This window comes from Tamandua tetradactyla, chromosome 9, assembly GCF_023851605.1.
Source record: "Tamandua tetradactyla isolate mTamTet1 chromosome 9, mTamTet1.pri, whole genome shotgun sequence".
NCBI lineage: Eukaryota > Metazoa > Chordata > Mammalia > Pilosa > Myrmecophagidae > Tamandua > Tamandua tetradactyla.
Window position 1 is genome coordinate 2,687,325 of NC_135335.1, and position 26,447 is coordinate 2,713,771.

Genomic DNA, 26,447 nt, shown 5'->3' on the forward strand with positions numbered 1-26,447 from the left:
AATCCGCTGGATTTAATACAGTCAGCTGAAGGCTTTTAAGGGAGAAGCGAAGATCTCCAGTTTTTCTCCAGCCATCCAGCCTGTCTCGTGGAGTTCAGCAAGGACCTTCAAGGGAGTTGCTAACTTCTCAGCTGGCCCTGCAGATTTTAGCTTCTTACGTCCCTATGGTTGAGTGAGACACTTTTATAAATCTCATATTTACAGAGAACGCCTGTGGGTTCTGTTTCTCTAGACGACCCAGACTGATACAGCCCACAGGACCACCTTACCCACGGGCTCACGTGTTCCTGCTCTCATCAGTGATTTAAAAGCGGGTTTTTCTGTCTCAGCCCCACTTCCCCTCCCAGTTCCCCATTGTGGGACCTGCACACAACAAAGAGGCGCCAGGACTCTCCTGGCCTGAGCTTGCCCCCTGCCCGACCCCCTGCCCTCAAGTGTTCCTGTCGGGGTCCCCTTCAGCTTCTGGGGCTCAGCCCAACAGGCAGTCCTCAGCCTGGCTCCTGCCCACAGTGACCACTGAACTCTGAGCTCCCGTCCTTCAGGGAACCGGTGGCTCCTCTTTCTAGAAGCGGACAGGACCCGTCCCCTCGTCCCAGGCCCGGTCCCCTTGCCCCTGGGTGCCCAAAGGCCCTACCTCAGCCCAGCAGCCCGGGGATCCTTCTAGAACCCCAGAGCCCTGCAGGACTGCCATCATGCACAGAGTGAACCCCCGTGCTCACAAGCTTGACTTCTTTGTTCTCACGGCATCTTGATTCTGCACCACTTGTACGCCCCCAAAACACACACTGGATTACAAGCCACAAGGGAGGTCTGAGGTCAGTTTCCACTGCTGAGGCTCCCCTGCTGCCGGCACAGAGGGCTGCATACAGCAGGTGCTCAGTGCATGTTTGTGGGGTTGCAGGAACAGACACCACCATGTCTGGTGTCTGAGCTGTGGAGGGGGCAAGGGCCCCTCAGTCGTCAGTCCTGCAGGCTCTCAGGCCAGACCCCCCTCTGCAGCCCCACAGCCCCACAGCCCCACAGCCCCTTTCCCTCAGAGGTCCCAGCCTCCAGCCCAAAGCAGCAGGAGCCCAGGTGCATTTCTCCATGCACACCCTGTGTCCAGTCCCTGAGGATTCCTCAGGGCTCCTCACGGCCAGTGGCCTTGTGCTCACGGCCCTCACTGCAGGGCATACCCTGTATACCAGCCCTAGCAAGAGCTCCCGGTTTCCTAAACACACCAAGCCGGTACCCACCTGGAAGCTTTGTCGGTGCTGTTCCCCTGTCTGGAATGCCCTTCCCGTACCCTGCCTGTCTGTGACACCCTTAAGACAGAGGCATCCCCACTCCCAGGGGCAAAGCACGCTGTCAGGTCAGCCTGGGTCGGGACAACTGTCAGCAGTCCTCAGAGGCACCAGGAGGCCACGAGGAAGCCCTAACCCAGGAAGTCCCCGCAGTCTCCTCCCCACCCAGCGAAACGAGGTTCTCACGCTTTGTCTGAACCCGGAAGCTCAGCCCCGCCCCACGGAGCTTGGGGGTGACAGCTTTGCAGCCGGATCCGATTGCTTCTACTCCAACCAGTTCCCGGCCACACACCAAGGGGTGAGTAAACAGCCCATTCCACCCATCCACGGGCCTCGGCCTCCCCACCCCTGCTCTGAGCCCCTTGGGGGCCTGCATCCCACCCTGTCCTGCAGCCTCACCCTGACTTCTTGGGGGCTGGCCCTCCCTCCCCCAGGGAGGCACCTCGGGGCTGGCCCTCCCCTAGGTGGCCTGGGGCTGCTGTCCCCGCAGTCCTCTCCCTACAGCCTAGGCCAGCCCTTCTGTGCAGCCCCTCCTGGTAGCTTCACTGGCACCCACCAGGGTCGTGCCTGGGCCCTGGGCTGCCAGAGGATCTAGGGTCCACCCCCGCCTAGTGCCAACCTCTCCTGCACCTTCCTCTGCTCGCTGAATGGAGAAAAGCCGGGGCGTACCCCATCTCCTCTGAGAACGCAGGGTGGGCAGGCAGGGGGGCCCCCCAGGGGGTGGCGAGGCGGACAGGGTCCCAGGCAGAGGGCTGCAGGTCCATCTGAGTGGCCTGTGGCCCTTGGGGGGCTGCGCACAGACGTTTATCCCTGTCTCAGCTCCTCCCACCCCCACCCTGTGGCTTGGGGGTGCTCATGCTCAGCAGGGGGACATGTCTTCGGACCTTAGGGCCTTTGGCCTGGCTCCTGCCTGGGTGCACTGGGCAAGTAGGTGGGTGGAGGAGTCCGGCACCTGCATCTGGTTCCTTAGCAAAGACCAATGGAGCCCAAAGGGGGGTCTGTCACTGGGCCTTCCAGCAGGGGTGCTGGGTGCTGCAACAGGCGCCCCGGCTGCTCCTCGCAGGCTCCGCATCTGGTGGCAATGCTGCCAGCAGGGAGAAATGGGTCAGCGCGCCCCAGGGGGAAGGCCAGACCATGCCCCCCTCCCCTGCCCTCCGCCCCACCATTTCCTCTAACATCCCAGCACCCCACCTTCCTCTCCCTCCCCTTTTTTTCTAACTCTTGCTCCCCTCCCTTCCCCCCACACCTCTCCCCCCACCCCTCTTCCCTTCCCCAAACTCCTCTCCCTGCACCTCCATCCCCTCCCCTATGCTCCTTGAGAGGCCAGAGTTCCTGCCCCTTCTCCAGGTCCCAGGCCCACGCCAGGTGAGAAGCGGGAAGAGGCGGGTCGGGTCGGGGCAAAGCAGGCTTGGAGCCCAGAGAGTACAGCGGCCGCCTGGGGCGGGGCGAGGCGGGGCGGTGGGCGGGGCAAGTTGGGGGCCAGGCGGGCTCAGCCAATGGGAGCAGGCACTCCCGGAAAGAGGGCGGGGTAAGGGCGGGAGCCAGAGCGCAGCCGGGGAGGGGGCGGTGCCCGGGGAGGGGGTGGTGCCCGGGGAGGGGGCGGTGCCCGCGGAGGGCGGGCACGAGCTCACCCCAGGGCGTGCCACCGCCTCCAGCCTTTGCCCCACGAGGTACTCCCGGCGTGCACCCCAGGACAGCCGCTCTGGCCTCGGCCCGGGCTCCCCCAACCTCCCCACGCCCCGGGCCCCTCGGTGCTGTCACCCCGCCCACCCGGGACCCCTGGCCGGTCAAGGCCGCCCTCCGGGTCTATCTGCGCCGCTGTTAACCTGGCATAACGTTGGGCACGACCCCCACCTACCCCAGGCGCCCTTGGGGGTGAGGCAGAAGGAGGGGCAGCGGCTCTGCCCTGCGGGTGCGGGGAGCCGGAAGGCCGAGCTCGGACTCAAGCATGAGCCAGGAGAGCCCCATTTTGGGCTTGTCCAGGAAGAGGGACCCAAGGGATCTCCTGGGCGCAGACCATTCCAAGAGTACCCCCCAGCTCTGGGTGGAGGACGGGGGAAAGGTAGGCACGCCCCTGAGAGCTGCAGGGGGGCAGTGTGGGGTGGGGGCATGCACTGAGGGTCTGCAGCGCGCCCCAGGCACAGGCCCCCCGAGCAGCCCCACACGGGCAGGGGGCAGCCACCTATCTAAGCAGCATCCAGCCACTCCTCTGGGATCTGCTTCCCTCCAAAAAAGGGGGTGTCAGGCTGTGTAAGGCCACTGAGCAGGACCGTGCTGGCGGGCTGGAGGTGCCCATCTCCTGTCCCATGGGGAGATGCACGCCTGGACACCCAGAGTCATTGGAGTTGTGAGGAAGAGGCTCTCACCCGAGCTCAGGACACCCCGGAGGGGCATCAGGGGCTGCCCCGGAGTCGAGCCCCCAGCCAGCTCCCGCGTCTCCCCAAGCAGCTCCCACCCCCTGCTGTCCCTGGCTCAATTAAGGGCCGCCTGGCCCGTTCTCCACTGCCTGGAGGGGGCCAGCCCAGGGTGAGCATTAGGTGCCTGCAGAGGGGTCCGGGCGGGGACGGGTCCCCCAGGCAGACCACCTGTCCCACGGGCACCCGCTGCTGGAGGGGAGGCCAGGCCGGTGCCACCTTTCGCCCGCTGGTGACTCAGCACTGCCGCCCGGATCAACAGGACTTTTGCCCCTTGCCTGTGTCCAGGATTCACCAGCTCAGCTCCTTTCTGGTCTCCTCCGGCACCTGCCAGGATGCAGAGAGCCTCGGCCCCCGGGGGGGCCCTGGGCAGGACCCCAGTCCTCCTGCTCACCTATCTGCTGGCCACCCTAGAGCTCACCTGCCTCTTCATGCAGTTCTCCGTCCTGCCTGTGAGTGCCCCCTCCCCGCAGCGTCCCGCAGGCCTCCCCTCTGGGCGGTGGGGGCGGGCCGGCTCCTCCCGCCGGGGCCCCATGCCGCACTTGAACTGGGCAAGTTCAAGGCCCCCTGGACTGGCCTCTGGCTGCACCCCGGCCCTGTGGCCTCCCCGCCAAGGCAGCACACCCACGAGGTGTGTTTTCTCTGCCCCCCACCCACACAGAGCCCTCTGCCTCCTACCCTGGGGCCTTTGCCTTGTGGGACTTGGCCCCCAGCGCTTCTCCAACACCTGCTCAGCAACTCTACCTGCAGCAGCCAGGCCTCTGCTCAGGCTGCCTCCTCCGAGGAGCCCTCCTTGACCAATCCTCGAACCCTCAAACCCTTATCCTGCTCTACGCTTCCTCACCCAGCAACTCCAGCACCCAAACCCCCCTCTCAGGTGTCCTAGATGCTCTCTGTTGTCTCCCACCAGCACATGGCTGCACGAGGGCAGGGTCTGGCCGGCCTTGATCTCAGCTGCCTCCTGGCCAGAAACACCAGCTGGCTCATAGAAGACAGATCACCAAAAATTGTCTGTCCAGTACCCACCCACCCTCTATCTGTTCATTCCCCCTCTCACTCTCATGTACTCATCTGATAAACCGCATGGAGTTGGCCCCCCAGGCTCTCACCTTCCAGGGCATCAGAGCAGGGGAGCGTGCACGAACCCAGGACCGCCCGAGGTTCTGTTCTCTCTGGTCTCCCCAAGAGATGCTTGTGAACAACCCAGGTAGAGGGGACATTGGCTCCACGCTGGGCTCAGAGTAAGGACACGGCCCCTGAGCGGTCAGCAGGCCAGGCCGGGCAGAGCTCAGCACCCGGAGCCCAGAGTGACATATGGGAGACCAGGGCCAGACCCGGGAGCCTGAGGCTCAGAGGCACTTGGGGACCAGCTCACAGGTGAGCGAGAAGCACGGGCAGAGCAGGTTCCAGCCCTGGGGTGGCCTGATTCCCCAGCCAGGGCCTTCCCAGAGTCACCTCCCGTCTCCTCTGGGCCACGCAGCCTGGGCCCTGGGACCCAGGACAGGAGGAGGCACCGGCCCTCATCACGCTCCAGGGCCTGGCAGGGGCTCCTGCCACGTGGTCAGCCCACGGCCCCGCTTTCCCCTGGCCCAGCTCCCTCCCTCAGTGCCTGTCTGGAGTCCTGGCCCCTCCTTCCAAGCCTGTGACCTTCGGCAGCACCTCAGACCCCTCCTTGTAAATGGATAACAGCCGCCCCCCTGCCCAGGGTCAGTGGCCGAGCACTGAGAAGACACTCTAGACCCTTCCGACCGATGCCCTGACACAGAGAAGGGCCGACGGGGTGTCTGCAGGGTCTTCTTGACCGTGTCGTCAGCCCTTGGCTCTCAGGGGAGGGACATTCACTTGTTCGACAAACCAACCCTGAGCCCTGGCTACAGGCACCCCCTGCTCTCAGAACTAGCTCTGCAGAGAGCAAAACAGGCTATGAAAATCCGCAGCCTCGGAGCTGGTAGTCTAACGTGGTAGGCGTAGAGAGGAGGGTGACAGGCCATGCAGAGTGAGCATAGCGCACAACTGAAGTGCGTGGTGTGACCACGCGACACCTGCAGAGAGAAGCAGCGAAGAGGGGGGAGGAGCCACACGAGCCCCTGGGCGCAGACAGGGTCGCTGGTCAGCGGTCAGATTGGCCTCGGAGGAGGAGACGTGGAGCAGGGACTTGAAGAGGACGAGGGAGTGAGACAAGCTGATGGGAGGAGAACTGTCAGTGCAAAGGCCCTGGGGTCATAACAGGGCTGCTGCTGCTGCGGGAAGGGGGACGGGAGGGGGAAGCAGGGGTTCAGGCCAGAGGAGGGGTCGGGGCTGCCTGGACCAGATGCTTAGGGGAATTCAGGTGACAGCTGCAGGGGGCAGTTTGGGAGGGTGGAGTGGCGGGAATCTGGAGCTATGAAGACTGAGCAGTAGGCATTGCTGGTGTGAGTCTGGGGTATGCCAGAGAGAGGGGAGTGCGGGAGGACACGGGGGACTGGGTCATGAGCCCTGGAGGGGAGGAGTCTCAGCCCCTGAGTCGGGGCAGCTGCGAGAGGCGCCGGCCTTGGGGGAGCCCCGGGAGCCCAGCTTTGGATGTGCTGGGCCCAGCTGCAGGAGCCCCTGGACGCCCAAGCAGGGAGCGGACGTCCTGCGGCGTGGGGGCCACTCTGGGACCTAAGGACACAGGAGTGGTGGAAATGCACGGTCCTGGGGTGGGCTCCCTCGGGGCAGGTGCAGGTGAAAGGAGACGGTATGGGGGCGTGGGTGGGCAGGGGAGCCAGCAGAGGCAGCTGAGAGGGGCAGGCCTTCAGGATGGTCCAGAGAGGGGCGTCCGCAGAGGAGGGAGGGGGCAGCACAGGCCCTGGAGCTGAGCTTCAGAGGTAGCAGCCTGCAGGGGAGAGGGTGTGAGAGGGCAGGGGGATCAAGGGGCCGGTGGCCAGGCCAGGCGGCTCAGCCCGGTGGGCTCTGCACGGGGGTCAGCTCTGGGTGGTGGGCGGGGCTGTCCCTCCCGCCCTGAACTCATCCCACGGTCCCCTCCTGTGTTGCAGTACCTTGCCCGGAGTCTGGGCTTGGACTCGGTGGCCTTTGGCTACCTGCAGACAACATTCGGCGTGCTTCAGCTGCTGGGCGGGCCCGTGTTCGGCAGGTATGGGGAGTGGTGGGGGGTCGCGGGGCCCCTCACCCCAGGCCGACCCTGGCGGTCCCGCAGAGGTCATGGGCTGGGCCTCCCACAATCCCTGACCTTGTGCTCGGCCCCACCTGGGGGAGACGGGGGTGCTCCCATTTCACAGTTGGTCAAATCGACGCACAGGAGAGCTGGGGCCGGCCTTGCAGGTGCGGGTGGAACCCCTGTCCCCGGGATTCCCCAACCCCTGACCCGTAGTCACACTGGTTCCTGGAAGAGGTCACAGGTGAAAATCTTGTGGCCAAGATTGTGAATCCCACGGAGCTGGAATTCCCTCCATCTTTTTTGAAAAGTAATTCTGGGGGGCAGGTTCCCTCAGGACCTGGGCAGGAGCTCCAGGGAGTGGGGCCCCCTAAGTGCCCCCGGTCTTAGTGCTGTGGGCTCAGCCCCGGAGCCCCATGCTGGGGGGACTTGCTGGGGACGTGCCAGCAAACCTCATGGTGGCCAGGGCGGGGATGAGGGAACTCAAACCTGGAGAGTGGCTGCTCCCCAGAAAGACGGGCTTCCACAGGTGGGAAGGGCCCCCGCAGGCCGCGTGTCGCGAAGCGTGTCGGCCTGGGTACAGGGACCTGAAGACTTTTTGTCCCCCTGTGTCCATGCAGACAAACACCTGGGTTTATGTGCAGTCAGGATGTCCTCCAGGGTCAAAAGCTGCCCCTGCCCAGCCCCTTGGGAACGATGGGGAAACTGAGGCCCAGAGCGAGGCAGACCTGCCCTCCAGGCCCCCACCCCCCACCCCCAGCTTCTCTGATCGGCCCCCCAGGTGGGTGCCAGGGTGGGCCCTGTGTGAGGGGCCCCCGTGGAGGTGCAGCCATGGGCGTGGGGGCAGCGGGGCCCAGGAGGTGGGCGTGGGGGTGCTGAGGGGGCTGACTGGTACCCCCCTGCCCCCAGGTTTGCAGACCAGCGCGGGGCGCGGGTGGCGCTGACGCTGTCGCAGCTGGCAGCCTCGGCGCTGTTCCTGCTCCTGGCGGCCGCCTGCAGCCCGCGCCTGCCCGGGGTGGCCCTGCTGTTCGCCTCGCGCCTGCCCGCCGTGCTCATGCACACGCTGCCAGGTGGGGCTGCGGGGTGGCAGGGGGCAGCGTGGCGCTGGGGGGGAGCGTGGCCCGGCCCGAGGGGGCAGTGCCGCTGAGGCCCCGCCCGCCCCCGCCCGCCCCCAGCCGCCCAGATGGTGGTCACGGACCTGTCTGCGCCCGAGGAGCGGCCCGCGGCCCTGGGCCGGCTCGGCCTCTGCTTCGGCATCGGCGTCATCCTCGGCTCCCTGCTGGGCGGGACCCTGAGCTCCGCGTGTGGGTGAGCAGCGGGCAGGACCTGGGGGCCGGGGTGGGGTCGGGGGATGGAGGGGTGCAGGGAAGGAAGGAGTGGAGGGGCTCCCTGCCTGGGATTCAGCTCCAGCACCTCTGTGCCTCAGTTTCCCCACCTGCACACTGAGCCCAGGAGGGAGGCAGCAGACTCCCCAGACGGAAATTAGTCTTGACCTAAGGGAAGTGAGATGGCAGGCCCCAGAAGGCCTGAGATGCACTGTGCTGCCACGGGGACCCCGAGCAAACCCCCAGAGGGAGGGAGAGGGGAGGTCAGAGGCTGCGTGGCGCCGGTGCTTCCGCCTGCTCTGAAACACAGGTCCTGGAGCTGTCCAGTGGGGACAGTCCCTTTCCAGCTGTGCACCAGGCGGGTGGCTAGAAACCCCTTTGGGAGGTGACTCAGCACAGGGACTGGGAGAGAGGTTGGGGGATCCCTGGGTGGGCTGCTCCCTGCCTCGATATCCTGGCCTGGAAATGTGAGTGCTCATAGGAGCCTCCCTGCTCGTGGGGGGTAAATTGGTTCATGGGGGTGGAGTGACAGCCTCTGCCCCACCTCCGTAGCTGTGCACACCCTGAGGTCTGGGGGCCTCCCCCGCCCAGGTGCTGTCCTAACAGCCCGGCTCATGTCTCAGCCTAAGCCCCTGCCTGGGGTCTGCAAAAGGGATCCCCCACTCCAGGACACTCCAGGCCTCCTATCGTGTCCCTTCTGAGAGGCCAGGCTGGGCCAGGGAGAAGGACTCGCCTCTGCTGCAGGAGGCCAGGCCGCCCCTCCTCCCCATGCCGCCACGCCCAGAGGCCCAGCCGCCCTTGCAAAGGTGCTTCCTTCCCCAGTGCCCTTTGCACTGGCATGCTCCTTCGCCTTGGGTTTGGTCGGGGGCAGAGGGGCAGCAGGCACCACCCAGCCCTGGGCGGATGCCCCGACCAGCTCCCTGGGCAGAGGGAAGGGCCTTCCTTCCTGCCATCTGACCCCCTGCACGCACACGTGGGGGTAGCACTCGGTGCGGGGCGGACACCTCTGTTGACACGAGGCTTCCTGCACAGCCCTCTCAGGCCCTGGGCCTCTGGAGAGCAGCCTGGGGTCCCTGGGGTCCCCAGAACAGAGGAGCCGGGTGATGGCTGAGCCCTCGCACGGTGGACTCCTTCGGGCACCCTCCTCCCTTGAGGGAGGTCTCTAGTGGGGTGCCACAAGGCTCTGTTCAAGTCCCCGGGGCCTTCTCACAGGTTCATCCGAGCCGGGGTTGAGGGCATCCAAGTCCCCTGAGGGCCAGTAGCCATTCTTCTGGCCTCAGTTTACTCAACACCGACTGAGGGCCCCCCCGACTCCTGGTTCTGGGGATACAGCTGCAAGTAGGACAGACAGGTGGCAGGCCTGGGTGGTGGGGCAGGGCGGGCAGGGGACAGGTCTGGGGCCTGTGTGAGCGGGGAGCTGTGGGGGCTGCAGACGAGAATGGCCTGTTGGGCCACGGCTGCCTCGGGGAGACCTGTTCCCCTGGTGGCCTGGGGGACGAGGACAGAGGGCAGATTCTACATTGGTCTGGGGACAGGGGCGGTGTGGGTGTCAGCTGCAGATGGCCATGGAGTGGGGGGGCCCTGCTGCGAGCCGAGCAGCTTGGGGTGCCATCAGGCTCTGCTGGACCTGGGCACCTGCTGGGTGCCCGAGCGAGCAATGGAGAAGGCGGTGGCTGCAGAGCTGAGCCCTCCAGGGGCAGATGCTTTTTAAGCCCTACGAACTGGCTGAGCCCCCAACCAGCGGGGAGCTTTGCACCTGGGGCCCCAGCGGCTCGTGAGAGCCATGAGGGAGCCAAGGGGTGTGGCCGGGCCAGGTGTCACTGGAGGGCCACATGAGTCCCTGAAGCCCAGCGTGACCATGGCTACTTTCTAGAAAGTTCATCCTGGACCCTGGGTTCTGGGGTGCTGGGCTGGCTGAGGGTCCTTGGGGAACCCACATCTGGGGTGGCAGAAACCCGGGGCACCCTGCAGCCAGGCGCACATGGCCAGTGCCTCATGCTGACCTGGGCACTGGGGCTAGAGCCACGGCCGAGCAGGGACAACAGTTGGGGTGGTGGCCCAGTGGTTGGTGACAGGTCGTGCTCATCCGCCCGTGTCCAGGCAGCAGGCAGGCCTGTGCCCCTGTCCCACCCGCAGGCACCCCTCCCAGCCCAGCCACCTGCTGCCCTCATGCACCTGTCCTCACCTTGCCAGGTCGCCTCACCTGTCCTGGGATGTTGGCGAGGAGGGACGAGAGAGCCAGCCCTGCACCTGGCTCACATGCACACACACACACACACACACACACACACGTCCCAAAGATGCCACTCGCTTCCCTCTGCCTCCCAGCACCCCCCACAATCACCTCACGGCTCCTGCCCCTCACCTTCTGGAACATTCCATGAGCTTCTCTACCTCCTTTCATCCCAAGATCTAAGGCACTTTCTAAGAGCCGTGAGCCTCATGTGTCACCCACTGCGTGGCGGGGAAACGGAGGCCCAGGAGAAGGGGCGGCTCCCAGGCGCAGGCTGCCCCCCGATGGCCCCGGGCCCCCCAGGCCGCAGGTGAGAGGAGGTGGCGCAGGTGGTGGCCTGGCCTGCAGCAACAGGCCCAGCCAGGGCATGTGTGGCCTGACCCCCCTCGCATCGTGGCTGGGGTTTGAGCCCAGACCGTGAGGGTGAGAGAGGAGGAGGAGGTGGGGGAGGAGGGGTGGAAGAGGGGGCTGCCCAGTGAGAGGAGGGTGTCCCGGGGAGGCTGCCCGGGTGCCAGGGCTGGGAGGACGCGCGGGGAGGCTGCCAGACGCCCGGCCGGCCCTCAGCCCTGGGCTCCTTCCCAGCGTTTTGTCCTGGGAGGGGGGCGGAGACGAGCTCTGGGAAGGGAGACGACACCAGGCCTCCGGGGCAAGCCCGCCGGTCCGAGCAGCCCTGGCCTTGGGGTGGCCTGACCACGTGGAGGGACGTGGGGGTGGGCAGCGGGGAAAGGGCCTGGCGCTCTGCCGCCTGCCCCTTCATGTCCCCAGCCTCCCCAAACAGCTGTCCGCGTGGCAGCCTCTGCTCTGCGCATTCCCGGGGCATCTGCCGGAGAAAGCAGGTTTTGTTCCTGCCCGGCCGAGCCCCGAGCTGGGATGGGAGCCCTGTCGCCCGCAGGCCAGAGGCCAGAGGAAGGGGCCTTCTCTCCGGGCGTCCCAGCTGGAGTCTTGACCACCCTCCCCGGGGGGTCCTGCACGCCCTTGACCCTGGCTCCAGCCAAGCCACTTGGGGGGAGGCCCCGTGTTGGAGCCTGTTCCTGGGAGCACCTGGCCTGGGGCTGCGTGGTGGGGGTTCTCCTCCCCAGGCCAGAGCTACTGGGCCAGCCACACTCATGCCCACTTGCACACCTGTTCACATGCACACCTACACGTACTCTCACACACACCCAACACTCCCACTTCTGCACACACGCACACCACACCTCACACACTTGTGCATGCACACTCAACCAGGTTTGTCCTTTAGGACCCTCTCCTGCCCTCGGCTACCTGGGACCTGATCTCCCATCCCAGGCCGGACCCCCACCTCCCCCGGGCTCTGCCAGGGCTGCACCGGTACCAGTCCTCGGAGGCTGTGTGTCCTGCAGGCTGTGACCTTGGGGGTCACCGTCCAGCATGAGGGTCAGGGGTGGTGAGAGCGTCACCTGCCCCTTCGTCTCTCACCTACTGCACGTGCCCAAGGGCTCTGCACTCCGTCCCTGCCCCCGGCCCCTCAGACTTTGAGGTTGCGTGTGGTCAGTTTGAGTCTTCTCAGCCGCTGAGGCCTAAGGGCAACTAGGGTTGGGGTGGGGGGTTGTGGGTGACACCCCAGGACCCGAGTCCCATGGGACAGTGGCTGTTGCCCTCAGGATTCAGTGCCCAGCCATCGTGGCCTTCGTGGCCAACCTCCTGGGAGCCATCGTCAGCTTCACCTGCATCCCGGTCAGCACCAAAGGGGCCAGTGCAGATGCCCAGCCTGCCCAGCCAGGTGAGCCCATCAGGGGACCCCTGCCAGGGTGGCCCCGCCAGGTACCAGGTGAGCCCTACCAGGTGTCAGGTGAGCTCCAGGAGGCCCCACCAACTGTCAGGTGTGCCCCACCAGATGCCAGGTGAGCCTCGTCAGGTACCAGGTGAGCCCTGCCAGGGAGGCCCCAGGGTTGCCCGGCCCCCTCCTGTAGCACCCCGGAACCTCGGGCAAGGCTGTGGAGCACCTGGGTTGTCCCCCTTAGCACCTGCGATGTGCCAGCCTGTCACAAAGGCGTTTGGTGTGCTGTGGGTGGGGGTGGGAGGGAGGCCTGGGGAGGATTCAGGGGCGCGCTCCCTCCTGCTTCCATTCAAGCCCCCCCTGGGTGCTGGGCCTCTCCTGGTTGCTGACACCAGCAGGGCCGAGCTGGGTGCAGTCGCAGAGGGTCCCTTCATCCTGGGAGGGTGGGGGGATGGGGCCCAACAGACTGGGGTCCAGGGCGGGGGCCCAGGGGAGGCCCCGGGCCTCGTTCCTGAGCGGCCGACAGCGAGGCCTGGGATGGACAGACACACCCAGGAAGCCGTCCTCAGGGGAGAGGCAGTGATCCTGAGGAGGGGAGGAGGGGCAGAGCCTGGGGGCACCGAGGAGGAGCAGCCAGAGGTGGGGTCACCTGGGAGAGCTCAGAGGTGGAGGGACACAGCACCTGAAAGTGTCCAGTGTGTCCGAGCAGAGTGGACACTCAATCACCACGGGAGGGCGGGAGGGAGGGCAGATGGGAGGCCTTTACCCTGCCCTGCAGCTGCCACCTGGGGCCTCGGGGCGGTGGCTGCCCCTGGCAGAGGTCCCCCTGCACAGTCCCTGTCCTGCTGCCCAGGGGTGCAAGGGCCCCTCGCCGTGTCCAGGGCCAGGCCGGGCTGCCTGCGAGCAGAGGCGCTGGGTTCCCCGAGTGCCTTCTGCATTCCATGGGTCCCCAGGCCGATCCTGGGAGTGTGATGAGACGGGGTGCTGGGAGGGCACGGAGCCCAGGGGGCCGTGCGCCGCCGGGGCTCTGATGGCCTCTCGGGCACCCCAGGTGGTCGCGCCGCCAGCGTGTTTGACCTGAAGGCCATCAGCCGCCTGCTGCTGCTGCCGGGTGTCCTGCCCGTGTTCACCGTCAAGGTGGTCTCCGGCTTCCCCTCAGGTGAGCCCCAGCCTGCCGGGGATCCGGAGCTCGGGGCCCCGGGGACAGAGGTCTGCGGGGAGGGGCTCGTCCCGTCCGGCGTCCTGCATCCCGGGCTCCAGGCCTGACCCCTCTGCAAACCAGGGTGGGAGGTGCTGGCAGAGGCTGGGAGGGAAATGCCAAGGGAAGGCTCTTGCCTTCCCTCGGCCCCCTCCGAACCATAGCCCTGGCCTCGGGGGAGCGGGCTGGCTGGAGCTCCGTGTGCCCCCTCGGAGGCTTCGGTGTGGGTGCCGAAGAGCTACACTCGCTCCTGGGCAGGAGGTTCCGCCGTGTACACATGGAGAGCTCTGTCTGCTCACCTGCCCTCCCTCCTGTCCCCCCTGCCCTTCCTCCTGCCCTCCCCCTGCCCTCCCTCTTGCCCTCCCCACTGCCCTCCCCCCTGCCCTCACTCCTGCCCTCCCCCTGCCCTCCTCCCTGCCCTCCCCTGCCCTCCCCCATCCTCCCTCCTGCCCTCCCCCTGCCCTCCCTCTTGCCCTCCCCACTGCCCTCCCCACTGCCCTCCCCCTGCCCTCCCCTGCCCTCCCCCATCCTCCCTCCTGCCCTCCCTCCTATTCTCCCCCTGCCCTCCCTCCCACCTCCCCCCTGCCCTCCCCCCTGCCCTCATTCCTGCCCTCCCTCCTGCTCTCCCTCCTGCCCTCCCCCCTGCCCCCTGTCCTCCCCCCTGCCCTCCCTCTTGTCCTCCCCCCTGCCCCCTGCCCTCCCCCCTGCCCTCCCTCCTTGACTCCCCCCTGCCCTCCTGTTCTAGTTTGCTAGCTGCTGGAATGCAATATACCAGAAACAGAATGGCTTTTAAAAGGGAGAATTTAATGAGTTGCTGGTTTACAGTTCTAAGGCCAAGAAAATGTCCCAATTATAACAAGTCTATAGAAATATCCAATCAAAGGCATCCAGGGAAAGATACCTTGGTTCAAGAAGGCCGATGAAGTTCAGGATTTTTCTCTCAAGAGAGAAGGCACATGGCAAACACAGTCAGGGTTTCTCTCTCAGCTGAAGGGCACATGGTGAATACGGAGTCATCTGCTAGCTTTCTCTCCTGGCTTCCTGTTTCAGGAAGCTCCCCGGGAAGCATTTTCCTTCTTCATTTCCAAAGGTCGCTGGCTGGTGGACTCTCTGCCTTGTAGTGTTGCTCTCTCTGAATCTCTCTGAATCTCTCTGAATCTCTCTGAATCTCTCTGAATCTCCAAAATATTTCTTCTTTTATAGGACTCCAGTAAACTAATCAAGACCCACTCAAATGGGTGGAGACATGTCGTCCCCTAATCCAGTTTAACAACCATTCTTGACTAAATCACATCAACCAGGGAGATGATCTCATCACAGTTTCAAACATACAGTATTGAATAGAGACTATTCTACCTTTAAGAAATGGGATTTATATTAAAACATGGCTTTTCTTAGGGGGCATACTTCCTTTCAAACCAGCACACCTCCCTCCCGCCTCCCCTCTGCCCTCCCCCCTGCCCTCACTCCTGCCCTCCCTCCTGCTCTCCCTCCTCCCCCCCCTCCTGGCACCCACCAGCCAACCCAGGCCTGTTCTTTTGGCGGCAGTGACGAGTCGAATCCCCCACTTAGGTAGAAAGAGGACCATGGAAGGTCTTAAAATCCCGCTTGGACAGCCTGCTCTCCTGCCCGCTGACAGCCTCCCCATGGAGACTTGTGCTCTGGCCACTCTGTCCGTGGGGCTCCTACTGGCGCCTTCTGGCTCGCGGGCCACAGTTAGCAACGCCATGGAAGGGGGCTTCCCGTGCAGGGGCCCGGGAAATCCTGGAGGCCCTTCTGGGCATGGCGTCCCGAGGCCGGCCGAGACAGGAGGCAGGAGGGCACTGCGGCCCGGTCACCCCTGCCCCCCCCGCCCAGGTCTCTTCATGATCATGTTCTCCATCATCTCCATGGACTTCTTCCAGCTGGAGGCCGCCCAGGCCGGCTACCTCATGTCCTACTTCGGGGTCCTCCAGATGGTGAGTGGGTGCCCAGAGCGCAGGGCGTGCTCGTGGGTGGGGCGCAGGGAGGTGGGGGTCTCCGGGTGCAGCAGGCGGCCAGCTTCTCGGGGTGTCTGCCACTGCGGCTCCCGGGACCCGCCCTGCTGCCTCCCTACAGGTCCGCCCTGGGCGCTCGGCCACAGCTCCGGGGTGTTTCTCCAGCGCCCCACCCCCACCCCGCCACATGACCCCAGGCCCACCTGCCCGTGACCCCTGGGCAGCCTTGCTCACTCAGCAACAAGGCCCCTGGTTAGCGTCCAAGGGCTGTGTGATAAATTACAACACACTGGGCTGTCCCCTGCAGGCCCTCCCTGACCCCTGAGGTTCCTTGTGTCCCCTGCGGCCCCTCTCTGTCCCCTCAGGTGCCTCTCTGTCTCCTGCATCCCCTCACTGTCCCCTGCGGCTCCTCATTGTCCCCTGAGGCCACTTACTGTCCCCTGCGGCCCCTCTCTGCCCCCTGCAGTCCCCTCCCCGCCCTTCTCCTCCCAGGAGCCGGTGATCTCTTCCTGGAAACACCTACCCTGCTTGACCCCCTCTCCCCTTCCTGCAGCACTCAGAACCCCCCAGCTCCCATCCACCCCGCCCTTCCTTCCACAAATGCACCATCTCTCATCCCCTCCTCTTCCTCCTTAAATGAGCCCCCACCACGTGGCTTCAGGGTTCCGGGTGGCTGCCTCTGCCCGGCTGCCCCTCGAGCTGTCACTGGACTCTGGTTAGGTGGTTGGGAGTGTGGCTCTGTGGGTTGTGGTGGCCCCAGCACCCTGGGGTCCCCGGATGGGGGCCTCTGGCCTGCCTCCTGAGGCTGTTCAGGGCTGGGGTTCCCAGGGACTCTTGGGGGTTCGGGTGTCAGAGCCAGCACGGAGGCTCATCACGAAGAATCCACACACACCTGCACGACTCCCCCCACCCCAAGGCAAGTTGCTCAGAGCGGCTCGGAAGGATGGCGGGGGTGGGGGTTGTGAGATCACACAGCATGGGAGTGGCCGGGTCGAGACTCGCACCCAGAACAGCCCGGCTCCCAGAGCAGCTTCTCCTGGGTTTCCTGGTGCTGGGCTCTCTGCTGTCCTGTCATGCACAGGTGGGGGGTGGGCACTTGGGGACACAGGGGACACCTGTTGGGGGCTTCAGTGCAATAGGGTCCCTGATGGGCAGCATGGAGAGATCCTTCCAGCTAGGTAGAGGCCAGGCGGGCTTCCAGGAAGAAGTGGCCCCAAACTTTCTGTCTAGAGTTCTGTCGGAGAAGGGAGCCTGGTGCCAAGGAAGGGTCATTCAGCAGAAGCTGGAGCACCCTGGGGCTCCATCCACAGCCTACCGGGGATCCCAGGGCCACGAAGGGCCACCTGGGCGCTGGCAGAGGGCAAGGCGGGGACAGGGCGGAGCAGACCCAACAGCAAGGGTTCAGGGGAGGGCGCAGGGGGCTGAACCGGCCTCTGCATCCTGCCCACGTGAGGCCAGCTGGGCCCCTGCAAGGACCGCATGTGTACGGGAGGCTGTCCCCACGGTGGTGCCAGGGAGGGGATGGGGCGCCAGGGAAGGGGGGATCAGTGCGTGCCCGTCAGGTGGCCTGAGGTAGGCTGAGGTCCTGTCTGCAGCCCCGGCCTGCTGTGGCCACTCCCACCCCCGGCGGGTCCCCCACCCCACCCCACCCCCGTAACACCACACCCTGGGACGTCTCCTGCGACAGCCGGGCTTCAAGGCCCTGGGCTCGGGAAGTGCCGCGCACCGGCGGTTCCCACACTTCCCAGCCACCTGCTCCCTGCGCCTCTCACTGCTGGTGCTGAAATAGCTGCCTCCGGGCAGGGGGCTGGGGGAACAGACAGAAACAGAGAAGAACAAAACAAACATCACCGTAAAAGCTTCATCCTGGCCGGGGGCTGATGCAGCCGTGCCTTGTTCTGGACCTGTAGGGACAGGGACCAGGTCAGGCCACGGGCCTGTCAGGGACACACGCGGCAGCCCCCGCCGCCTGAGTGGACCAGGGACAGGGTCTTGCATGGGGGCGGGGGAGCTGGGCCAGGGCAGCAGGGATCACAGAAAGGGACCCAGAGCCAGGCTCAGGGACCCCAGCTGAGGCTAAATGGATTTTGGGGGGCAGCTGGGGCCCCAAGCCGTGTCTAGATGGACGGCAGAGGCTGGGAGCTGGGTCTGGGGTCTGCAGGAAGAGAGACCTGAAGCCTCCAGGCTCTAGCACCTCCCCTCCCCCCGCCCCAAATGGGGGTGCTCAGTGGGGGTCCCTGGAGAGGAGGCCCCAGTACGGGATGAGCTGCTCCCCACACACACACAGCGGGCCCCACCTGCTGCGCCCATGCAAACCATCTCCTGCCCCTCCCCAGATTCCAGAGGGGCATAGACCCCCTCGACATGGCTCTCTTGGGGAATCAAGGTGCCAGGGTGGGGCCGCAGGAGAAGGGCACCCAGGTGGTCCTTGTGTGCAGCCCTACCTGTGAGAATCCCCCCCCCCACATTGTGTCCCAGCTGCCCGGCCTCCACTGTCGTCCCTAGACTTATTGATCCAGACAGCGCCAGTGGGGAGTGGGGGGGGGAAGGTGGCGTGCCACCATGCCAGGGGTGAGTCGGGGGCTTCTCCGGGGGCGGACCCTGTCCACCCCAGATGCATCTCGTGGAGTTAGGACGTGGCAGGGGCCAGCAGGACGCTGCAGCCTTGACTGGGCTAACCCACACGGAGGTCCCTCTGTGCCCAGGGCTGTGGAGCAGGAGGCACCGCCTGGCTTGTGCCACCTGGGCGGGGAAAGGGCAGGCATTTGGCCTCCATGGGGAGACCTTGGAGGAAGGTACCCATGCTCGGGGGTCCAGGCAGAGAGGGGGCAGCAGCCACACCTGCCTCTCTGCTGCATCACACTTCGGGGGCTCCCCGGAGCTGGCGCCTGTATTCGTTTGCTAAGTGCTGCCAGAACACGATATACCTAGAAATGCGTTGGCTTTTAAAAAGGGGATTTATTAAGTTACAAGTTTACAGTGCTCGAGCCATAAAAATGTCCAAACTGAGGCATCCAGAGAAGGATTCCTTGACTCAAGGAAGGCCGATGTCTGTCGCAGGGGAAGGCACGTGGCTGGCATCTGCAGGTCCTTGTTCCCAGTTCCCTTGCTTCCAGCTTCCAGCACGCGGCTTCCTCTCTAAGCGTCTGTGGGCCCACCCTCAGCGCCTCTGGGACCCGGCTCTGGGCTCTGGCTTTTAGCATCTCACGGGAAGGCACCTGGCGACGCCTGCTTGGCTCTGCAGCGCCAAATGTCCGCGCGCTCTGTGGGCACTTCAAGCCCCTTCTGTATCTCTGTCGCTCTGAGCTCTCTCCAAAATGCCTCCCCTTTAAAGGGCTCCAGTAAACTAATGAAGACCCACCTTAAGTAGGTGGGGTCACATCTCCATCTAATTCAAAGGTCACACCCACAACTGGGTGGGTCACACGTCCGTGGAAACAACCCGTAAAGATCCCACCCTACAACGTTGAATCAGGATTAAGGAAATTGGCTTCTCTGGGGTGCACTTTCAAACCAGCACAGGTCTCCCGGGGTTCAGGGCCCACACCCGTCCAGCACCCGCCCTGCCTCTGGGCCCTGACCCCTGGGAGTCAAGCCATGTCCCTGGCCTGGCCGGGTGGGGGTGGCCCAGGACCCCAGCAAAGAGGCGCGTCACTGGTAACTGTCCCGCCTCCACGGCTCCTGTGTCCTGGAACCGCCGCGTGGCCCCGGGCCGCCGGTCCTGCCTAAGCTGGGGGGACACTGAGAAGCGACATCAGGGCCTCAGGCTGGTGGCCTGGCTGACCGTATGAAATTCCGAGGCCTGGGCTAGCCTTCCACGGGGCTGTGGTTTCCACTCCGGGAAACTTGTCGGACACAGCTTCCTTTTAAAAATGAAAAACAGGGGAAAAGATAGAACAAGCCTGAAAATTGGATTTTTTTTAAATATTTTTATTTGTTGTTGATAAATGTTATGTACTCGCATACCATGTCATCACCCAAAGTGTACAATCAATGGTTCACGGTATCTTCATATGGGTGTGCATTTATCATCACAACCGAAACTTTTTTTCTTTTTTATGAAAAATAGCATTTATATACAAAAAAGCAATAAATTTCAAAGCACATCTCAATTAGTTGTAGAACAGATTTCAGAGCTTGGTATGGGTTACGATTCCACAATTTTAGGTTTTTACTTCTAGCTGCTCTAAGGTACTGGAGACTAAAAGAAATATCAATAAAATGACCCAGCACGCGTGCTCGCTCGTTAAAGCCGACCCCCTCTGTCTAACTCACCGTCACCTGTGATCTTTCTCCCACTCTTTAGGGGAATTGGGGCTGTGCCTATTCTAGCTTTTCCATGAGAAAATTGCCCTTTTTTAAGGGCCTTTGCGGTCCGGTCTGAGCCACTTTGCTCGGGCTGGGCAGGACGTGGGGGTAGCGGTTGGGCAGGTTGGGCCGGGCTCTCTCTGGGCCCCGCAGGCGGCGTCCCGCCCCGGGCACATCCGGCCTGCAGAGGGGTGCTGGGTGGAGCCCTGGCCAGGCCTGGGAGCGGCCCGCGGGCAGGACGGATGGCTGAGTCACCCTGGGGCCTCCCAGGCTGGTGTGGATACCCCCGCTGACCCCAATCCCCAGGGTGGAGCTGGCAGGTAGGGGATCCCCGAGAGGCCGTGCCAGGGGGACCCTTGATCTGGGGCCCCCCCCCATGACCTCGGGCCCCTGCCACCCTGGGGAGGGGGAGAGGAAGACTGGTGGGACCCCAGCTGCTGCCTGACCCAAGCCTAGGGCCCAGGCACTGGGGGCTGAGGGACAGACTCTTGCCTCCAGCCCCTCGGGACCCCCTGTGACCAGCTCGGTGGCCTTGTCAAATGACCCCCGCCCCCTCAGGCTCAGTTTACCTAGGGGTCGACAAGGTGTAGGGGCGGTGGCACGCGGGCTTCTGGGAGGGCTCGGGGGGAGCCTGCCAGGGACCCCAGCCCCCACTGCGCACCCCCCCCCTCCTTCAGCCACAGCACAGGTCCCTCCTCTCTGGCCAGGGGCACCAAGGAGGGGACTTAGGAGGCTGGGATGGGGCCTGCGGGGGGCTGGATGACTCTGTGGGCCCCCGGGGAGGTTTTCCGAATGCCCCCCACCCCCCCCGTGATCAGCAGGGAACCCGCCCTTCTTTGATTCAAATGGGATCAACTTTAATCTGAAAGTAAAGTGGCGAGATGGCTGGGGGTGTGAAACTCGGGCCCACGGATGCGGGGCCGTGTGTAGCTACGGCGTGGTGTGTTTGCACGTGCGTGTGCGCGTGGGCACCAGTACGTCGGGGGTCCCAGGCCAGGCCCATCCCTCTGGGGGCCACGAGCTGTCCTGGGCACACGGGACGCCCCTTCTGCTCTGGACGGGGGGGGCTGCTCAGGGGGGGGGTGGCCTGGAGCCCCCGCTCTGCCGAGGGCCGCCCCCGCAGTGCCCTCCCGACCCCTCCCTCCTTCACACCCACCCCTGCCCTCCCGCCCTCGCCTGTGCCCAGGTCATCCAGGGTCTGGCGATCGGGTGGCTGAGCAGCCGCTTCTCCGAGGAGGCCCTTCTGCGCGCCAGCGTCCTGGTCTTCAGCCTCGTGGGCCTGGCTATGGTGAGTCCCTGGCCACCCCGCCGGCAGCGGGCGGCTCCAGGCCCAGCCCGGCCCTCTGCCCCTGGGCCCGGCCCCTTGTCCCCACCTCTCCAGCCGCTCGGTGGGGGCGGCAGTGGGGGGTGGGGGCTGCGGCCTCGGGGTGGGGTCCTCGGCCTGGCAGGGCGTGGGTCTCACCCGGGCGTGCTCCGTGCCAGGCGCTGATGTCCAGCACTTTCCACTTCTGCCTCCTGGTGCCTGGCCTGGTCTTCAGCCTGTGCACCCTCAACGTGGTCACCGACAGCATGCTGGCCAAGGCCGTTCCCGCCACCGACACGGGTGAGCACGGCCCCCGGGGTGGGGGCCCCCGGGGACACCCCAGCACACCCTGCTGGGTATCTGGGGTATGAGTGGCCAGGTTGGTGGGCAGCAGGAGGGCCCGGGTGAGAGTCGCGCCCCCCACCCGGCCCAGCCTCGCCAGGCCCGAGGCTCTGCTGACCAGGCTGGAGGAACGGGAGGTGGGCTTCCTGGAGGAGGTGTTGGTGACTGGGAAGCCTGGGCAGTACTTCATGAAGAAGGGAAGAGGGAAAGATGGTCCAGGGAATGCAGGTCTCCACGTGGCCTGGGCTGGGCTACGCCAGGAGGGCTTCCTGGAAGAGGTGGAGCCAGTGCTTTGGAATAGACCAGGAGGAGGGAGCAGGGGAGGATGGCCTGGCAGGGAGGAGGGCCCTGGGCGCTACAGGAGGAGCCATGCCCAGGCCCAGGCTGCAGAACCGCCTCGTGCAGGGGCACCACCTCTCAGCTTGGCAGGAGCTGGGAGCCGGTTCCCAGGACCAGCCTGGGAACCAGAGGCAGCGGAGGGGGCGGTAATTGCTGCCCGCTGTCTGTGGGGCGTGTGGGCGGTGGGAGAGGCTTGCCCGGCCCGGGTGGGGCTGTGCCAGGCGGCTGGTCTAGGCTGACCGGCCCGCAGCCTCCAGCAACCAGAGCGGGTCCTGTGAAGGCGCTGGGAACCGGGACCCAGCGGGGGGTTGGGGGACCCTCACTCTTGCCCATTGTGCCCACCCCACACCAGGACCCACTCCCCCCGGGGGCCTGCCCCATGCCACCTGCCATGGGGGCGTCCACATGAGGGTCAGGGGCCAGGCGGGCCTGGGAAATGGGCTCCTTCTCCCCGGGGCTGGGGGAGAAGCAGGTGGAGGGTCCTTTGCATCCTCCCCGGAGCACTCCTGTGGGCTGAGGGAGCCCCTCCCCAGTCTGTGTGGGCGGAGTCCCACCCAGTCTACAGAGGGCGGTGGGGAGGGACGGGGGCGGCAGGGGAAGGGCCTGGGGGTGTCCGAGGCCGGGCTTGAACCCCAGTCCCCGTGCTCACCCCAGTGGCCCACCCAAGTCCCCCTGCCCCGGGCCCCGCAGAGGCTTCGGCCTGCCCTGGTTCCTGCCACAGCCAGGGGCCCCTGGGAGGGAGCCGTGGAGGGCGGGTGCACCCAGGCCTGGGGCCAGGGGTGGGCGGCCAGGGGACGGCCCCAGCCCGTGGCTCCGAGGCCACCTCCCCTGGCAGGCCTGGCAGGCCGCGGTTCCCAGGCTCCTCCCGCCCTCCGCTGGGAACCTCCTGGGCGGACAGGGGGCCCAGCCCCGCGTGGGTGCCCTGCGGTTGATGATGGGAAGTGCAGCCAGCCAGGGGCCCCCCGGGCAGGGCAGTGCTTCTCCCAGTGGTCCTGGGGGGCCGGGACGTGGGTGCGGTCCCCTAGGGGAAACCCCTGACCGGCTCTCCTCCCCGCAGGCACCATGCTGGGTCTCTGTGCCTCTGTGCAGCCGCTGACCCGCACCCTGGGGCCCACCCTGGGCGGCCTCCTGTACCGCAGCTTCGGCGTTGCCGTCTTCGGCCACGTGCAGTTTGCCGTCAACTTCCTGGTCCTGCTGGCCCTCTGGGGGAGGCCTGTGCCCCAGAAGCAGGTCAAAGTCCGGTGACCACGGCCCCTGGGCACAGACCGCCAATAAACTCCCTCGGGACTCCTTCCGGCCTGGTTCCCACAGACTGCCATGTGGGTGGCGGCGGGCAGGGCAGAGAGCCCGGGTGCACTGGAGGGCTTCCCGGAGGAGGGGGCCTGCCGTGGAGCCTTGGGGAGAGGGTCCAGGTTTGTGCAAGATGGTGGGAGCTGGGCCTCGCCGCTGTCACTATCCGCCCCCGGGTGCCCAGCGCCACGGCCACACCTTGCCAGCAGCTCCAACACGTCCCCCGCCCCCACCCCCTCGGGGTCCTTGGCCAAGGTTTCGCCCTACAGGCTTCCTTCAAATGCAGTAAACTCAAAATTCCCTCATCCCCCAACGGAAGGGACTCAGAGAGCAGAGCTCCGTCAGCCTTCCCGGCCCAAGGGCCCAGGCCAGACCCTCCCACCTTTGAACAACCCCCGCAGATGGAGGTCTCAGCCCCCAACTTTGGTCATCTGTCCAGGTGAAAGACTGGGTGGGAGAGGTCCTCAGGGTGGGCATGGGGTGGGGATCCCAGGGGGTCCAGCCAGTTGAAGTCCCCACTCTGCCTCTGGGTACAGGGCCGTGGTTGATCTTTTCTACTTTGGACACCCCCCCGCCCCACCCCCACCCCCACCGCCTTCACAAAGCATTGTCTGGGAGAAAATTCCGTCCGGGGAATGGTTTTCTCTTTGGACCCAGCACCCAGGAGTCCTGTAGGATGCCCGGCAAAGGGATAGACCCCTCCCCACCCCACCCCCAGCCCTTAGGGACCCAGCTAGGCCTGCGACAGCTCCCCCCCACCCCCCGTCCAGGTCCAGTGTTGGTCCCTTCCCAGCCAGGAAGGTCCCTGGAACAAAGGCCCTTCACCATCACCATACAGGGAGCAGGTCCCACTCGCTTCTGCCTCCTCAGCTTGTCCGTCGCCAGCCCACCTTGCTGGGGAGACAGACACAGACCTCTGTGAGCCCGCCCCAGCCTGGCAGCCGGGTACAGGCACTGTCTCGGGTCATCCATGCCCCAGAGAAGGCCACCAGGCAGGGAGGGGTTTGGGGTTCCCCCGGAAGCATGGCAGGGGGTTGGCAGGTTTTCAGGGCCTCTCCACCCCAGTGCCACGGCCCTGGAACACTCAGAGGCTCAGTTCGCCCGTCTGGGCCGTGTCCCCAGCTGCCTGCCAGGCCATCAGACACTCCCCATAAGCACTGTCTGTCCCGCAGGCCCCGCACCCCCGGGCACTGGCTGGCAGGGTCTGGCAGCCCAGCTGCCTGGAGCTGCCCCTGTCCAACCCGGGGTGGCGCCCGCAGAGCGGCTGCGGGGCAGGAGGCCGTGTGGGCGAGAGGACTTAGCAGGGGGTGGGTGGCTCACCGCCCCCCCCTCCACGAGGGGCAGCAACCCAGACCCGGGGTTGGGGAGGTGGCACCACTGGGCTGGGTCAGGGAGTTGATGAGTCACGGTACCCAGAGAGCTGGACACCAGCCCTGCCCTCCCCATGCCACTCTCCAGGGAGCGGAAGTCAGCCACCAGCCAAACCCCAGGGCAGTTGCCAGCCTGGGTCCCAACACATAGCACTCACTGTTCATTCAACACGCTTTCCCTGCAGACTGGCACACGAAGGGGTTCGGAATCACAGGTCTGCCCCAGCGCCCCCCACCCACCTCCTCCTCCCTCAGATCTCCCACCCCCCCCCAGCAGGAATCTCACAGAGCCACAGCAGCTGGTAGAAAAGAGAACAATTCAAGTAATTTATTTGGAATGGACACACTGATGCAAAAACAAAATATTATGACATTGTTTGACGACAAAAAACCAGAAAAATAAATACATAGATACGTCCAATAATTTAAGGCGCCCGCACAGCGGGCGAGGCTCTGCGCAGAAAGGGCCCCCGGGCGGCTGCGGGGAGGGGACCAGCTCCGGCTCGGTCCTCCTCATGCTCCACGGGGGGCGGGGGCTGGGGGTCCCGCGGGGCACCGCGGTCCCGGGCGCCCCTCGGTTCCCGCCCGGCGCGGCTCCGACCCCGACGCGTCCAGTCTCTGGCTCCTGCGGGGAGAGGAAAGAGCTCAGGGCCCCAGGTCCCGGCCGCGTCAGGTGGAGGCGCCGGCTCCCGGCGTGGCACCGGGTCTCCCCTTCCCCCCAAGTCGCCTCCGGGGCGGGTAGCACCTCCCCGCGGCGCTCGGGGTCCCCTCGTTCCCTCCCGGACGGGGCTTCCCGGCGCGGGCCGGCACTCACCGCGCGGCGGCTCAGGGCGCACGGGCCGCGGGCTCGTCGTGGGGCGCGTCGGCGGCGGCGCGCTCCTGGCGGCTGCGGAAGTCCTGCAGGGCGCGGCGGTTCTGGAAGTCGATGAGTGCCAGTGTGATGGCCGCGTTCCAGCAGCTCTCGCCCGCGCAGCGGAAGTCGATCTCCTTGCGGTCGGTGGTGACGATGGTGAAGTAGATGTACTTGCCGGTGCGCTCCACGCAGTCCACCTTGAGGATGGAGTGGAAGCGCAGCTCCTTGGGGCGCGCGCCGGGGCCGGCGGGGAAGAGGCTCAGGCGGTCGGGTGTGAGCACGCCGCGCTTCTTCTTCCACAGCTGGAACAGGCTGTCGCTGCGCTTCTCCAGCTCGCCCTCGCGCAGCACCTCGCTGGGGGTCTTCATGTCGGGAGGGCGCGGGCACAGCGCAGGGGTGGCGGCGGCGACACCGGCTCTGCGCCCGGGTGGCCGGGAGCGACTTTATGTAGGCCCCACCCCGCCGGGCCCGCCCCCACCTCACCCCACCCCCGGCCCCGGCGCCACCGCCGCCGGCCCGCCCCCCCCCGTCTGTCACCACCCCCCGCCAGCCCCGCCCCGGCCCTGCCCTCCTCCCAACCTGGCTGTCCCCGGCTTCTGGCGGCCGCCCCCAGGCCCCTAGGCCGCCCTAGGTCGGCCCCTGCTCCCTCCCCGTGCGCGCCCCTCCTGCCGCTCCGACGTCCCCGTCGCGGCCCGGCTCCGGGGGAGACCCAAGCCCTGTGTCCCCGCGTCCCGGCCCCGGCCCCCGCCGGCTGCGAGGCGGGCCCTGCGCAGGAATGCGCTGCGAGCCTCCCTGCCCGCGGTGACTCACCTGGAGCCCCGGAGCGCCCCGGGAGACGAGACCGCAGGGTTCAGCCCGCCCCCCACCCGGTTCCAGACGCCCCGAAACCCGGAACTGCGGCTCCTGGATTTGGGGGTGGAGGGGCGCTGCGCAAGTCCGGTGACGCGCGACCGAGGGCCGTTTCGCCCAGGGCCCCCCTAGGGGGTCTCCGCCCTGTGGCGCCCCGCGGGCTGCGCCTGGAAGGCCTGTCCTCACCCCCTCGGAGCGGGCGCTGCGGGCCACAGCTTTCACTTCTGTAAAACGGGACAGCCGAGCCCGGGCTGCCTTCGGTAACCCCAACTTAAAACAGACCTGGTAATGCTCGCTCCAAGGGGCCCAAACCTCGCTCCCTGGTGTCTTGCCTTTCCCCCTGGGCCGTCGAGGTGTCCAGTCGAGAGTGGGACTCCTCTGCAAAGTGCAGCGGGAAGGCAGCTGGAGCCCGCGGCTGGTGGGGCGGGGAGCCCACTTTGGGGGACCAGAGTCCCGGGGCGCCCCAGGCTCAGGCCGAGGGGACAGCTAAGTC

General features: G+C 65.9%; 2 protein-coding genes across 6 annotated transcripts; one reads left to right on the plus strand and one right to left on the minus strand.

Moving 5' to 3' along the window:
• The first annotated feature begins 1,492 nt into the window (after positions 1-1,492).
• SLC67A1 (solute carrier family 67 member 1) lies at positions 1,493-23,344 on the plus strand. Of its 5 annotated transcripts, XM_077115375.1 has the most exons (12): positions 1,504-1,581; positions 2,631-2,648; positions 3,986-4,149; positions 6,712-6,809; positions 7,740-7,900; positions 8,006-8,138; positions 12,011-12,129; positions 13,178-13,285; positions 15,182-15,282; positions 20,795-20,896; positions 21,091-21,211; positions 22,650-23,341. In XM_077115375.1, exons 3-12 carry the CDS (start codon positions 4,033-4,035, stop codon positions 22,835-22,837), a joined length of 1,248 nt encoding a protein of 415 aa, XP_076971490.1. In that variant the 5' UTR covers positions 1,504-1,581; positions 2,631-2,648; positions 3,986-4,032; the 3' UTR covers positions 22,838-23,341. The 5 variants fall into 5 exon arrangements, with proteins under 5 accessions (XP_076971489.1, XP_076971490.1, XP_076971493.1 ...); XM_077115374.1 differs by lacking the exon at positions 2,631-2,648 and having other exon boundaries at positions 1,493-1,581; positions 22,650-23,340; XM_077115378.1 differs by lacking the exon at positions 2,631-2,648 and having other exon boundaries at positions 1,510-1,581; positions 3,960-4,149; positions 22,650-23,343.
• A 1,211-nt stretch (positions 23,345-24,555) lies between these two features.
• On the minus strand, positions 24,556-25,547 carry PHLDA2 (pleckstrin homology like domain family A member 2). Its single transcript, XM_077114937.1, has 2 exons — positions 25,067-25,547; positions 24,556-24,877 (listed from the first exon to the last, which is right to left on the minus strand). The coding sequence occupies exon 1, from the start codon at positions 25,471-25,473 to the stop codon at positions 25,078-25,080; it is 396 nt and encodes a 131-aa protein (XP_076971052.1). The 5' UTR covers positions 25,474-25,547; the 3' UTR covers positions 24,556-24,877; positions 25,067-25,077.
• Between the last annotated feature and the right edge of the window lie 900 nt (positions 25,548-26,447).

Bases quoted from the DNA above. Each gene is read 5' to 3' on its own strand.
- SLC67A1 (XM_077115374.1), top strand. From the start codon at position 4,033: ATGCAGAGAGCCTCGGCCCCCGGGGGGGCCCTGGGCAGGACCCCAGTC. The intron at 7,901-8,005 runs GTGGGGCTGCGG...GCCCGCCCCCAG, and splicing joins GCTCATGCACACGCTGCCAG to CCGCCCAGATGGTGGTCACG. The intron at 15,283-20,794 runs GTGAGTGGGTGC...GCCTGTGCCCAG, and splicing joins ACTTCGGGGTCCTCCAGATG to GTCATCCAGGGTCTGGCGAT.
- PHLDA2 (XM_077114937.1), bottom strand. From the start codon at position 25,473: ATGAAGACCCCCAGCGAGGTGCTGCGCGAGGGCGAGCTGGAGAAGCGC.